General features: G+C 42.1%; 1 protein-coding gene across 3 annotated transcripts; it reads left to right on the forward strand.

Annotated features, from left to right (window-relative positions):
* Positions 1-2,038: 2,038 nt before the first annotated feature.
* On the forward strand, positions 2,039-15,228 carry LOC128511325 (dual specificity calcium/calmodulin-dependent 3',5'-cyclic nucleotide phosphodiesterase 1B-like). Of its 3 annotated transcripts, XM_053484128.1 has the most exons (15): positions 2,039-2,100; positions 4,989-5,136; positions 5,778-5,891; positions 5,989-6,168; positions 7,670-7,736; positions 9,638-9,754; positions 9,973-10,113; positions 10,256-10,356; positions 10,463-10,588; positions 10,711-10,812; positions 13,859-13,979; positions 14,141-14,222; positions 14,518-14,635; positions 14,824-14,924; positions 15,104-15,228. In XM_053484128.1, exons 2-15 carry the CDS (start codon positions 5,066-5,068, stop codon positions 15,157-15,159), a joined length of 1,497 nt encoding a protein of 498 aa, XP_053340103.1. In that variant the 5' UTR covers positions 2,039-2,100; positions 4,989-5,065; the 3' UTR covers positions 15,160-15,228. The 3 variants fall into 3 exon arrangements, with proteins under 3 accessions (XP_053340103.1, XP_053340102.1, XP_053340101.1); XM_053484127.1 differs by lacking the exons at positions 2,039-2,100; positions 4,989-5,136 and adding an exon at positions 5,506-5,689; XM_053484126.1 differs by lacking the exons at positions 2,039-2,100; positions 4,989-5,136 and adding an exon at positions 5,520-5,689 and having other exon boundaries at positions 14,518-14,662.

Below are 15,228 nucleotides of genomic sequence, written 5' to 3' on the forward strand. Positions count from 1 at the left end.
TATTTTTTTACCCTCACTGCTTTTTTTTTATCATATAGATAGCAAAATATTGCATTTTCCAGTTTGACTGTTTTAGTGTGTGTGATTGTGTGTGTGTGTGATTGTGTGTGTCGACAACACAGGAACACCAAGAAGCAGAAAGTAAAATTGAGATAAACATAATAACATTAGATTCTGTCTGTGTAAGCGAGATAGCACTTTGAGCTATGACTATTGAATTTTAAATCAGTTTGCACAGGTCAGGTCTGTTTAAGCTTTATAATGTAATTTAAATAAGTACAGTGGAACCACGGATTACGAGCATAATTCGTTCCGGAAGCGAGCTCGTATTCCAAAACACTCGTAAATCAAAGCACATTTTCCTATAAGAAATAATTCCACAGCCCAAAAAAATAAATACATAAAAATAATTAACACAAAATATAAAGTAAAAATAAAACAAATTAACCTGCACGTTACCTTAAAAAAAGTTAAAAAAATCCTGACAGATAAATGTTTCCATTTATGCGCACAGGCACTGTGTGTGTGTTTTTCTCTCTCCTGCGCTGCTGAGTGTGTGTTATGTGTGTGCGAGCATAATTTGACACCGTGCAAGTTGTGTAAGTAAGGCACCCCTCTCTGTTTCACACACACACACACACACACACACACACACAAACACATTAAAGGCGAGAGAGAGAGAAGGAGAGAGAAAGAGTGAACCAGCACAGTGTCAAATTACGTGCGAGCACACACATAACACTGACACACAGTAATGACGAGAAAGAGTGTGTGTGTGCGAACACTAGTACGAGACGAGCAGTAAGACCCAGCAGGGGAGATAAATACCCGCAGCGCAAGAGAGAGAAAAACTGTTGGCTCAGTTGTGATCACGTGACACTTGCCATCAAATCAAGAAGCGCATGCGTGATACATAATACTTGGTGCTCGTTAACCAAGACAATGCTCGTTTTCCAAGTCAAACACTTGTAAACCGAGTTACTTGTAATCCAAGGTTTCGCTGTATTAAGTTTTTTAAATTAAATAAAAATGTTTCAATTTATTTCTACAGCAGATTTTTTTTAAAAAAGCACATGATGAAAGTTAAACAGACCTGACCTGTGTAAACTGATTAGAAACTTGATAGTGATAATAAAAACATTTTTCATACAAATAAAAACAACAATTAAAATTTAAATACCATTCACAGTCTAATATCATTATAAACAATTTATTAAAAAAGCAAGAGAGAAAATTAGACTTAAAACAAATAAAAATAAATTCGCACAGCCGTAGCAAAAGCTTACAATTCTTACAATGTATTGGGTCCTGCATGTAGAAGAAACTGGTTGGATGAGTGGGCAAATTGAAGAAAAGGGCTGCAACAGAAGATATTTGGAAACCAAGACATTTAAAACCTCTAATACAAAGATAAGACCTTTAAAATAATTTCAAGGACAGGTAAAGAAAGGTCACGAGCACACTCGTGTTCCTCTGCACAGCATCACCTCGGAGTGATCTCAGGAAGCAACAGTTAGCAAACCTGGACCATTTCCAAATGTATGCTGAACTGTAGCAGATGTTTCACTCCTCACAATGCTTAATACGCTGATTGCACCAGCACAAGCTGCAATCAGTGAAACGTCTGAGCTAACATTAGCTCTAACATTATATCCTCACCTTCATAATTGCTGGTTTGGGATGCCACACTCACTCTGATCCCTTTCTCCAGCTTGATGAACATCACTGACATTTATCTCCAGATGCTTTCAGCAGTGCATGAGATGAAACACAGCAGTCATGGTGAACACAGTACTCTCAATTAACATGGAATCTAACCTTGATCAGGTTTACATTAGTGCTTCTGCTTACAGTATAAGTCATATAAAATTTGTCTATTATGGTGAGGGTAGCTGTACAGGATGAGATCTGTTCCTCTGGGTCTCTGCAGTGGAACCTGATTTCCCATGATCCCCCTTCTCTAGAGACACACGGATGACGTAAAAAAGGTGTGAGAGGACGAGCAGGGGGGAAGTGTGTGTAGGAAGAAAGACCTGAATGAGAAACATTACAGCTCTGACTGCTGATGTGGAACGATCAAGTGAATCATATCATCACTCCGTAAGTGTTTGTTACAGAACCTCCTCTCATTGCTTTACTCTGTCGTTAAATCTGTGCAAGAGTAACTCAGCATTAAATGACTGGTGTGTGTATTTGTGTGTGTTGTGTACAGTAAGTTCAGGATGAATGTAAGAATCATCCCTATCTCTATGTGTGTGTGTGTGTGATGAGGTTTCTCTACAGCGTGTTTGTGACATTTGCTCTACTACTTAATTATGGGATTAAGTTCATTCATAGGTCTGTACACGCGTGCAACACACTTCAACTCTTCTACAGCAACTGTACTGTACATTCATCCTGTAGTAAACTCCAGAGAAATACCTTACAACAATGAAGAGAAAGGCAATATCCACTGGATATTAGATAGATATGTAAAAACCTGGAAAGGAGAGAGAAGGTTTCAGCTTGGGTAATAGGTGAAGGACCAAAACTTACCCCCAAATTAATTACACGTTTTTATAGATTAAGCCGAGGGACCAGGACTTGTGCCAGTAGTAACAGCAGGGGGTCAAATAGCACCATTTCTGTTTTACTTTCATTTAAATGAGAATTCCAGGCAGCTTTTTATTTCTACTGAACACTTCGGATAAGAGTAAGGATACGCCAAGTGTCTACTCTTCTGGAAAAGATCTGTAGGTCAGATCTGTACAGCGGTGGGAAAGGAGACTGTGTTTCCTAACGTCTGACTTCGGGGAAGAGATACGTACTGTACTGTACAGAGAGGAGGGTAGCATTACTACTAAGTTAAGCCTTTACGCGTTACATATACATTATTGCACAGTGACATTTCTTTATTCACAGCTCTGGGCCTGGTTGAGAGAGCAGAGTCAGTCAGCATACAGCGCCCCCGGGAGCAGTTAGGGCCTTGCTCAAGGGTTCAAACAGTTGCAGCTTGGTGGTGCTGGGGTTTGATCCAACGACCTTGTGATTAGTGATGTATGCTGGGGTTTGAACCAACAACCTCGTGATTAGTGACGTATGCTGGGGTTTGAACCAACAACCTCGTGATTAGTGACATATGCTGGGGTTTGAACCAACAACCTTGTGATTAGTGACGTATGCTGGGGTTTAAACCAACAACCTCGTGATTAGTGACGTATCCTGGGGTTTGAACCAACGACCTCGTGATTAGTGACCTTAACCCTCTATATAGCTATAACTGCCCCATGCTACTACTAATACTACTAGAACCAATACTATCACTGCTACTTATACTACTAATAAGATTATTACTACTAATTATAGTAAATCCAAAATATTATTAATAATAATACTTTTAAAACAAATACATTTACATTTGGCAGACGCTCTTATCCAGAGCAACTTACATTTTTATCTCATTACACATCTGAGCAGTTGAGGGTTAAGGGCCGCGCTCAAGGGCCCAACAGTGGCAACTTGGTGGTTGTGGGGTTTGAACCTGAGATCTTCCGAACCGTAGTCCAATGCCTTAACCACTGAGCTTATATTACTAATAAAGAGACTACTAGTAATTCTATTAAATCTTACAGAAATACATTTGCTGCTAGTACTATTTCTTACTAATTCTACTGAAACTTAAACTACTACTAATACTAACAAGTGGCACTGTGGACTAGTGGGTAAAACATTCAGCTTGTGATTGTAAGGCTGCGAGTTTGAACCTTGATCCGGACGCCAGGTACCGACCTTGAGCAACAGGAAACAACGATCGGTGCTGCCCTCGTGCTTTAGGGAGGACTTTACCTACTAATACTGATTCAAGATTCAAAGAACTTTATTAATCCCAGAGGGAAATTGCTTATGCTAGGTTACAGTTGCTCACAGTTGTTATCTAAGGAAAGGTAATAAAGGTAATAAATAATAATAATAATAATAATAAGCACCAAAAAACAAAAGGTCTTAAAACAGTAAGTATCAAAAATTATGACCCAAGAGCTTTCGTAAGTGTTGCACAGTAATCTAGTATATGTATGTAATATTGTATTATTACATCTAATCTTGTATTACATATTGTATATTATACGTCACTACTGCTTCTTCTACCAACACAACTACCACTACCGCCACCGGTCGAGATTGTACCTACTCTATTGCCATGGAAACACTATTTAATATTAAACCCTGACTTTAATCACAATCAGTGCGGCTCCACATAAATCAGACTTGTGTTCAGACTTTTATTTTTAAAAAGGTAAGGAAAAGGTCAAACTAGACTTTGGAATGTAAACTTAGTATGAACACACACTTTATACTTCTTGGATGTTCAAAAGTATGAAGTGTGTGTGTGTTGTGTGTGTGTGTGTGTGAAATAGACTGCTACTGTCAGATCTATCTATGTATTTCATCCTCTTTTCATTTATAGCTTGTTTCTGTATAACGTCTTTTAACTTCACTTAAACATTACCGTACAGCACTCAGATCATCACACACCGCCGCTCCTAGAAACTTTCCTTTGGGTGCTCCTGTCGAAGGGTTGCCACGGTGGTCCATCCAATCCACACACAACTTGGCACAGGTTCCAAACACCTTACATGTTTTTCTAACTGGTTTGGGACTGGCACTGCATGTAGCGTGTGGGTGGTGTGGAGTTTCACAACCAACAGCAGCAGGGCTAAAACCCAGATTTTCAGATCCTGCAGGTTCATTATACATCAAAACTTAGCAACAGGCCACGCCCACAGGAAGTACATCGCTCTGTAGGGAAAGTCATGTGTATATCGATGGGTTTGTCGGCTCTGTGTTTTTTCCTGCTGTGACTCTGGAGATATTCCTGCGGAAGACATCATGACTGTAACTGTCCCCTGTGACATCACACTTGCCCTCTGTCTAATCGCATAATGCTCCTGGCCATCACTTACTACTTTATTGTAGTCTCTCAGTGTGTGTTTGTGTGTGCTTCTCTTTAGAGACCCCTCTGACGCAGCCAGTGGAAAATAAAAGTGTGTGTCCATTAGAGTGAAGGTCATCTGGGAGGAGACGCACCATGGCACCACAACACGGAAAAACACAGAACACACACATCAGTGCGGACACATGGAGGTCCATCATCATACTGTATGTACACACACACACACACACAATATTTGAGTACAGGATGCACAGGTCCTGAAACACAATGAACATACACATGTTCAGGCTCAAGCAGCTCTGTGTGTGTACTGTATGTGTGTGTGTGTGTGTGCGTGTGTGTGTGTGTGTTAGGGACCTTATTTACTGGCCAACATTACTGACCCTGTTTTTCCCACGATCTCTCTCTCGCTCTCCTCCCACCAACACCCCCCCCCCCCCCACACACACACACACATAAATAAGGGCTTTAAAGATTTAAGCTCTCACAGAGATGTTTCATCATGAACAGAATTTATAAGTAAGTGTGTGTGTATGTGTGTGTGTGTGAGAGAGAGAGAGAGAGAGAAAGAGAGAGACAGAGATTCAAACACATCACATGGCATCTTCTCATTTTTGCTGAGTCTCTCCATCTGTCTCACTCTCTGTTTTCTATCTTACAGTCTTTTCCTTGTGTGTGTGTGTGTGTGTGTATGTATGTGTGTGTAATGGCTGAGATACTGAAAGTTAAAAAAACACTATTGCACTCTCCTATCTGCAGGTAAGACTTGCATGCACACACACACACACACACACACACACACACACACACACACACACTATGTTGACGGGTGTGTATTGTGGTGCAGGCTGAAGCGAATGTTACAGCAGTTGGAGGTCAGTGATGTGGACTTTGAGGAGTTGAAGAGAAACCTGGAGTTCACCGCCTCGTTACTGGAGGCTCTTTACACTGACGGAACACGGTAACACACACACACACACACACACACACACACTTATTGTTAGAATTGTTACAGTGCATTTTAAAGCCGTCACACTGTGTGTGTGCATGTGTTTCAGACCTTCCTTCGATGCTGATGATGACCTGCAACTTCGCTCAGATGTTGTTCCAGTGGAGGTTCGCGATTGGCTCGCATCCACGTTTACTCAGAGAGTCCAGCCAATCAGCCGACGGCCAGAGGAGAAACCACGATTCCGCAGCATCGTTCATGCAGTGCAGGCTGGAATATTCGTGGAGCGGTGGGGCATACTTTACATGCGCACACACACAAACACACACGCGCACTTATGTGTCTTCTCTGTCGATACACGGTAAACTATTGCTTTGCTTGGCTCTGTTAAGTCACACATATAGCCACGCCCACCTACACTACAGTGAAACCTCGGATTGCGAGTAACGCGGTTTGCAAGTGTTCCGCAAGACAAGCAAAGATTTTTAATAAATTTTGATTTGTAAAACGAACAAGTCTTGGTTTACGAGTACCGAGTATCGTGTATCACGCATGCGCTTCTTGTTTTGACGCCGAGCGTAACGTGATCACAACTGAACGAGATTGTGGTTAAATCGTCTCCCCTGCTGGGTCTTAGTGCACGTCTGCAGAAATCTTTTTTCTATCTCCCTCTCTGTTTCAGCCTTTGTGTGTGTGTGCGGGTGTGATTTGACACCGTGCTGGGTCACACTCTCTCTTCCTCTCGCGCGCGCCTTTAGTGTCTGTGTGAAGCACCCCCTCTCTGCTTCTCTCACACACACACACACACACACACACACACACACACACACACACACACACACACAGACAGCGTGAATGTTAATTATTTTTATGGTTTTTTTTTTGGTCTATAGAACAAATCATTTGAGTTGCAATTATTTCTTATAGGAAAACTAGATTTGGTTTACGAGTGTTTTTGAATACCAGCCCGCTTCCGGAATGAATTATGCTTGTAATCCGAGGTTCCACTGTATATTTGCCTAAAAAAGCTTTTAAAAGCTATAACTTATAAGCTCATAACTTCACTTTTACTCAATATTTTGACTTAATTTATGCTGCAGGTTTACCTTTACGCAAATACCTAAATATTGGCTAAGCTTCTTTTAATTCTAGTCAGCAAGTTCTGCATGATGCTGTGACAAAACCAGCTGGACAGACATACAGACATACATACTGACATACGAAGACAAAACATTTTTACCAAGACTGGTTTCGGGTACTCCCTCCAGTGTACGAAACATAAAGATTTCTTTGAAAGAGCGAATTCTGACCAATTTATGGACAAAATCTTTATTTTATTTATACAATATAAATATGTAATGCCCCCTGCGTCCTTGAAAATACAACCCCCTTGAACAGTTTATGTAACTGTGATGCAGATCATCATCTAACTTTTTTTTCTTGTTAAGAACTTCTGATCACATGTTGGTTTAACTTCCTCAGAGTTAAAACAAGGACCTATTTATTTACCTAGACAATAAATTTTCTAAACCTTGTGAAACACACACACACGCACGCACGCACGCACTTTTTAAGTGATTTCTTACAAACCCAAGTTACATGAACCCAATATAATAAACAATATACAGAGTAATAAATAAACAGAGTAATAACTACTCTGGCATATAAATTAGTATAAATAAATTCAGTATCTAAACCTCGTGGCAGTGTTTTATATTGGGTGTGACTAAACACCTTTGTAAAGTGTTACAGTGTGTACGGTATGTTGCATGTTTTGTTTGTATCTGCAGGATGTTCCGTAAAGCATACTCCACCGCCATGCCAGATCAACCTGCTGACGTGCTCAACTGTTTACGGGTAACATTCTTTTGTTCATCTAGAACTGAGCATCAGACTGACATAAAACATAAAAATTTTACAGTTGAACCTTGGATTGCGAGCATAATTTGTTCAGGAAGTGTGCTTGTATATCAAAACACTCTTAAATCAAAGATAAGAAATAATTAAAATTCTGATTGTTCGTTTCACAACCCCAAAAAATAAATACATAAAAATAATTAATACAAAATATAAAAATAAAACAAATTTACCTTTATTTACCTTTAAAAAAAGTAGAAATTAAATCGCGACAGATGTTTCTGTTAGTGTTTGTGCGTAGATCTTTAACCTCTCTAATAAGACTTGCTTTTGCTTTACACACATGTTTTATAATAAAGAGTACACACACATGTGAAAGGACAACTTTCACACGTACACACACACACATGCATATATACAAACAAAAAATAAAAGATGCTTTACTTGCACACACACGTGGTCACAGTGTTATAGTAAACAGTACACGCGTACACGGATGTTGATTATATCAGTGAGAGACGATCACTAAGACCCAGCAGGATTACTCTCAATCCGAGGTTCTACTGTAGTTTATTCCAAATTTCACCAGATGGCGTTATTTTAAAAATGTGCCTATAAGTGTGCAACTAAATTCCACACAAACGATGTCAGGAGAACATCTCGGGGGTCTGTAGATCTGGGCTGTCTGTCTGTTGGTCTGTGTCTGCCTGGACATGAGCTGAGTCGCACAGCAGATGCTTAAAGGCATGCGAAAGGCACGTTGCTATGCGCCTGGGACTTTAAAGGTGCAGATGGAATGGCATTTTTGATCACCGCACTAAGGGCAGACACAAGTACTGCTGGAGCTCCCCGTCACGTGAACTTTAAAACAGAGCTGAATTTCGTGACCCTGCCTCCTATAGAGAAAAGGCAGCTGTGTGTTTCATGACAAGGCTTCTGTTCCCAGCCTGTAAAGCCACTCAGGTGAGGAGTGTCCTAGAGATACCCGCCTGCAATCACACCAATGAGAACTGGAAGGAGCCGGTTTGGCTGGTCACGAAAGGAGCCGTATGAGGGAGCTTGCAGAAACCCCTGCCCACGTGGGCCCACTCTACCTACGGCTTAACAGCCTGTGCAGGGGCTGTGGCTCACTGGCGACAGACACGCATGTATATCCTTTCTTTGCCTTTTTCCCTTCGTTTCTCCTTTTAACCCTTTCCTTCCCCATTATGCTCAATAAAAACTTTTTCCATAAGACCTCATAAATTGTAAATTACACAAAATGCTATTTATATATATCAGGTCATTGTGCGTTGATTATGCAAGAACATCTTAAAAAAAAAAAGAAATATTTGTAAAAAATTGGGATGAAATATACAAATTTACAAAAGTTATAAATAAAATAGAATTAAATGAAAATATATAAATATATATATGAATTAAGCAAAGTGTAAGTGTAAAATTGAGAAGTATAAAAAATTGATATTAAAATATAGAAGGGTGATCGTGCACTGATAGCGTGTTTATAGTGTGCTGATTATGTGTGCTGTAATGGGTTGGACACACAAACATGAGGCGAGGTCTTAGGAAAAGGGGTAATTTTATTTGGAAATTAGGGGAAGTAAAGGGTTAAAAGGAGGGAGGTAGAAAAAAAGGGGAGGAAAGGAATGTATGAGGGCAGTGCCCCGCTGGCATGCGGCCACAGGCTGGTGAATGATGGCGTCGGACAGTGTGGCTGATTGGGCCCCGCGGGCAGCGGCTCCTCAGGTGATAAGCTGAACTGGCTCCTCCTAACCCTCACTGGCGGGGCGACTGGCGGGTATCTCCCGGACACTCCTCGTATGAATGGCGAATCGTGAATTACACAGTGTGTTGTGGGCTTATTGCGTTGTGTTGTGTGTTGATTGTGTGTTGATGATTAGGATGTGGACAGGTGGAGTTTTGACGTGTTCGCTCTGGACGCTGGAAGTTCAGGTCATTCACTAAAAACACTCTTCATCGAGCTGATCATCAAACACCAACTGAACGGCAGATTTAAGGTACAACACTGAACACACTACACACCAAACACAAACAATCACGAAAAAACAATTAACGCATCAAACACTGAACACACTTAATGCTGAACCCGGTAAACAAACAACAGATTAAGCACTTAAGCACTTTTCTAAGTGGATTAAAGCATGTAAATGTAGTTATTAATTGCATATATATGTGTGTGTGTGTGTGTGTGTGTGTGTGTGCGTGTGTGTTCCAGGTGCCTCTCTCATGTCTGATGTCATTCCTGTGTGAGCTGGAACGCGGTTACAGCAAACACACAAACGCCTATCACAATCACACACATGCTGCTGACGTCACACACACAGTGCACTGTCTACTGCTGCGCACTGGAGTTCTGGTACCTGTCTGTGTGTGTGTGTGTGTGTGTGTGTGTGTGTCTCACTCTCTATCTGTCTATGTGTGAACAATGAATAATGTGGTTGTAAAACATGGGAGCTTATAAATAGTGTGTGTGTGTGTGTGTGTGTGTGTGTGTATAGTACTGGCTTACCGAACTGGAGATGTTGGCGTGTCTGTTTGCAGCGGCGGTTCACGATTACGAACACACAGGAAGGACCAACAACTTCCACATATACACACGGTGTGTCACATAGTGTACATCAGCTTCTGAAAGATAAGTGATGGTATAGTCATGTCCATGACCTCTGTGTGTGTGTGTGTGTGTTTGTGTGTGTGTGTGTGTGTAGGTCTGAGTTGGCGATGGTCTATAACGATCGCTCGGTGCAGGAGAGTCACCACGTAAGTGCTGCGTTCCGCCTTCTGCAGGACGAAAACACCAACATCTTCATGAACCTGACGCGCACTGAGTGGCTGTGAGTCTCTCTCTCTCTCTCTCTCACACACACACACACACACACACGAGGTCATGGACATGACTATACCACTTGCGTTGTTAATTTTAGTGTGTGTGTGTGTGTGTGTGTGTGTGTGTCAGTGAGCTGCGGTCTCTGGTGATAGAGATGGTTCTGGGAACCGATATGTCCTCTCACGTGCTGCACATTAAAGCCATGAAGACGTGTTTACAGCATAATGAAAGGTACCAATAAATAACACACACCAGTAACAGTAACACTCACACCACTGTCGCATACAAACATGGAGAATAATGACTAGTGACGGGTCGTTCGTGAAGGATTTTTGAGCTCTGGAAGAGCGAGTCGTCTCAAGAATGATTCGTTCAGTTGCCCATGTGGAACATCTCAGGTTCTGTACAGGAATTAGTTCATCTGTCAAGTCTTTCAGTTTTTTTTAAAGATGTTTGTTTGTTATGTGACAGCCCCACACTTAACCAATGCAGTCTGAGCCGGAAAGAGAACTGATGAGTTTAGCTTCAAGTCATCGGGCTTTTCCTGTTCTTCGTTCATCACATGACAGCCTCATAAACTTAGCTTAGGGCAGTGGTTCTCACCGGAGGGATCGGGAGAGGGGCGCAAATTGTTTTCAAGAAAAAACAGAGACAATGCATTATTTGGGAACTGGGTGTATTTTATTGCATTTCACCTTTCAGATAGAACACACATGGAAAAATGGAAAAATACTGCTTGATTTGGAAGAAAACGTGCTCAGCTTGGGGTGAAAAATGCGCTCCTCTCTCTCTGCATTCTTCTGTCGTTGTGGAGAGGTGGAGCTTATTAGTCCGCCTTTTATCCAGCTGTCAGTGTGGACACGTTCAGATTGTCAGTAGCAGCGGAACGAATTTTGGGAAGACAGTGGATAAATTCATTACACATACGAAAAGGAGTTGTGACTATGCGTCGTCAGAAAGTGTAAAATACGAAAGTAGAACATTAGCTATCTTCAGCTTGGCCTTACGGTGGCTGGGACGGACGCCCCAGTGTGTCATTTGCGCAGATCTGCTGGCAAATGATAGCATGAAGCCATGCAAGCTGAAGCGCCATTTAGAAACTAAACATCCAAGACTTAAAGACAAACCCTTAGATTTTTTCAATTTCAAATTTAAGTTGTCTGGCCATGAACGACAGAAACGCAACCTTTGTTTCCAGCAGGTGTCTAGAAGCACCGTACTACGTCCCTAAATGTGTGGCTAAATTAGGAAAACCTCACACAATTGCCAAGGCTGCCAAAGATATGTCAGGTTATGTTTGGAGAAAATTTTGCTCAGCAGATTAGTGACATCCCCCGTTCTAACGACATCGTTAGCCGCCGCATATCTGACATGGCAAGCGACGTTAAAGAGCAATTGCTAGTTAACATCATGCAAAGCCAGTACTCATGTTGCAGGGCTAGCACAGTTGCTTACCCATGTCAAATATGTAAAAAATGCTAATATTGAGGAGGACATTCTTTTCTGTCGGCCCCTTCCAGAGCACACAACCGGCGAGGTTCTGGTTGGATGTTTACGAGATGCAGGCATGTCATGGGATAAATGTGGCGGTATTTGCACGGACAGGGCTCGCTCAATGACTGGGAGGGTTAGCGGCCTTGTCACTCGTGTCCAGAATTTAGCTCCATTAGCCAAGTTGACCCACTGTATGAATCATTATGAATCTCTCGCATCAAAGAAAATGCCTGAGTGTCTTAAGACAGTTTTTAAGGCAGGCAGTGCAAATTGTCAATTTCATTAAAGCACGCCCATTAAACACACGCCTGTTTTCCTTGCTGTGTCAGGAATTGGGAGCCAAACATGAGCAGCTCCTTTTACATAATGAGGGTCGCTGGCTTTCCAGAGATCGGGTTTTACCTCTACGCCTCTACGAATTACATTCCAAAGTGAAGACATTTCTTTAAGTAAATGTTAAGTCCGACCTTGTGCGGTACCTGGATGACCTTCTTTGGTTAGCGCAGTTGTCATACCTTGTAGACATGTTCGATAGGCTGAATTCGCTGAATACATCTATGCAAGGGAGAGATGGTAACATCTGGCTTCTTTCAGAAAAAGTCAGTGCATTTGTTGGCAAACTGGATCTTTGGCGTGATCATCTGGTTAATAAAAATGTTGACATGTTTCCCAACTTCGCTGACTGTGTGCAAGAGACTGGGATAAATATCTCTCCTTTGATTGATACAGTCGCTCAGCATGTAGAGGGACTAAAACAACAGTTCGGCTGTTATTTTGCTGAGAATTTCAGTTCATTTGCTGTCAGAGTCAGGGTCAGGGTCAGAGATCCCTTTATCTGCCCAGAAAAAGACCTTCCAGTTAACATGGCGGAGCAGTTAGTCGAATTAAAGTGTGACATGAGACTGCGAGACTCATACAGCTCTTCCTCTCCGCCGTCATTTTGATTAAGCGTGATGCCTGAATATCCTCAGTTATCTGACGCCGCCGTAAAATAACTTCTTCCATTCGCCTCAACTTATCTGTGCGAGGCCGGGTTTTCAAAATTGACGGCTTTGAAAACAAAGTACCGAAATCGGCTCCAGGTGGAAGATGACCTGAGGCTTGCGGTGTCCAACACTGAACCGCGAATTGCGCGTCTTTGTAAAAATAAGCAAGCGCGGGTGTCCCGCTGGTTTCTTTAATGATGTCATGGCTGAGACGCGGACGCACCGACGCCCTCTGCGTCCCAATTCGTATTATATGCTTGTAGAATGCAACACACTAATTAAATGCAGCATTCACACTTAAAATAATACTTACACGTTATTTAGCGTTTACACGTTACAACTGATACTACTTTAAGTTCTCTTGTTCAAAATAGTTACAATAGTTACAATTTTGATAACATGTTCCATAACTGTCTAGCCATCTGTCATTGTGTATAGTTGTATAAAATGATCACATGATAGGGGAGGTTTGGGGACACTTTAGTTCTAAAAGGTTAAGAACCTCTAGCTTAGGGAAAGAGCCCAAGCCACCTGACCCAGCCTTCAAACTCCCCACATGCCGATTCAATCAAACCCCATTGGATGCTCTGGACAAACAAGCTCAGCTGCCAACGTCCTGGTGCCAGACATCACAGCGCCCCCCACTGGCCCTGCAGAGCCACGCCCCAAGGAGCCGAAGCCACCCTGCTGACACATGGGGAACCTACTGGCCCCAAGGTTTTGGGTTGTAATCTTATAAAGAATCAGTGTGTGTGTGTGTGTGTGTGTGTGTGTGTGTGTGTGTGTGTGTTAATCAGCATCGATAAACCGAAGGCACTGTCACTGATTCTGCATGCAGCTGATATCAGTCATCCTGCTAAATCCTGGAGCTTACACTCACGCTGGACCCCCAGACTGATGGAGGAGTTTTTCACACAGGTACACACACACACACACACACACACACACACACACACACACACATTTATTATTATTATTATTATTATTATTATTATTGTTGTTGTTGTTGTTGTTGTTGTTGTTATTATTGTTGTTGTTGTTGTTGTTTTTCTGTTTATGTGTGTGTTTGTGTGTTACAGGGTGACAGAGAAGCTGAACTGGGTTTGGCTATCTCTCCTCTGTGTGACAGACAGAACACGCCAGTCGCTCAGTCTCAGATAGGTGAGATGCCTCAATATTGATCATTGCTAATCTCAGAAACTTATCAACCCATAAGTCAAATTCAACACACACTCTCACACACACACACACACACACACACACACACACTTACAAAACGCTGAACACTGTATATTCAGGGGGCGGAACTATAAGCTCAGGGGGTGGATCATATGTTCAGGGTCGGGGCGGGGCTATGGGCTCAGGGGCTGGGGCCATATGTTTAGGGGCGGGACTATAAAGTAAAGAGATGATTCAGGTTAAATAAATATGTGAGTATGATGTTTGTGTGTTTCAGCTTTCATAGAGTTTATCGTGGAGCCAACATTTTCCTTAATCAGCGACATGGCCGAGCAAATCGTCATCCCTCTGATACAGGACACTCCCGATCCTTCACCGACCTGCAGCAGGTACAGGTGTGTGTCACCGCATCGTGCTCAGAAGTGAGAACCCTGATCCCAGCCTGCAATACATATGCATGCTCTCTGTGTCCCTCTGGTGTCTGTAGAAGGCAAAGACGTCTGTCCATTTACATTACAGCTGTGTGTGTGTGTGTGTGTGTGTGTGTGTGTGTGTGTGTGCGTGTGTGCGTGTGTGCGTGTAGAGGACTCCAGTGGACTGTGGCGGACCTTGTTAGCTTCAGATCCATGTGGATGAGACACACTGAGGAGAACAAGAGCAAGTGGAGAGACAAGATAAACAACAGTAATACATGAATCATATAAACACAATACAGTACATGAACACACACCCACAAACACACACAAAATATAAACACTGAAAAGTATTTACAGATTTCTCACCTAGAACATCTAGAGAAACAAAAACGAAATTCATTGTGCAGATTTTGTTTATAAACTGGTTGTCTGCCTGTCTGTCTGCAGGTGTGTCTGATATTAGAGACGAGCCTGAAATGCAGACAGGACAGAAATCTGCATAAAGAAATGAGTGCAGAAAGGAGGAGAAGGAAAAGAATGGGAAGAGATGAGGATGATGAGGAGGAGGAGGA

Source organism: Clarias gariepinus, chromosome 23, assembly GCF_024256425.1.
Source record: "Clarias gariepinus isolate MV-2021 ecotype Netherlands chromosome 23, CGAR_prim_01v2, whole genome shotgun sequence".
Lineage (NCBI taxonomy): Eukaryota > Metazoa > Chordata > Actinopteri > Siluriformes > Clariidae > Clarias > Clarias gariepinus.

Coding starts and splice junctions, on each gene's coding strand:
- LOC128511325 (XM_053484126.1), top strand. CDS start 5,622: ATGTATGTGTGTGTAATGGCTGAGATACTGAAAGTTAAAAAAACACTA. Junction 5,690..5,777: donor TTGCACTCTCCTATCTGCAG/GTAAGACTTGCA, acceptor ATTGTGGTGCAG/GCTGAAGCGAATGTTACAGC. Junction 10,813..13,858: donor TGTTTACAGCATAATGAAAG/GTACCAATAAAT, acceptor TGTGTTAATCAG/CATCGATAAACCGAAGGCAC.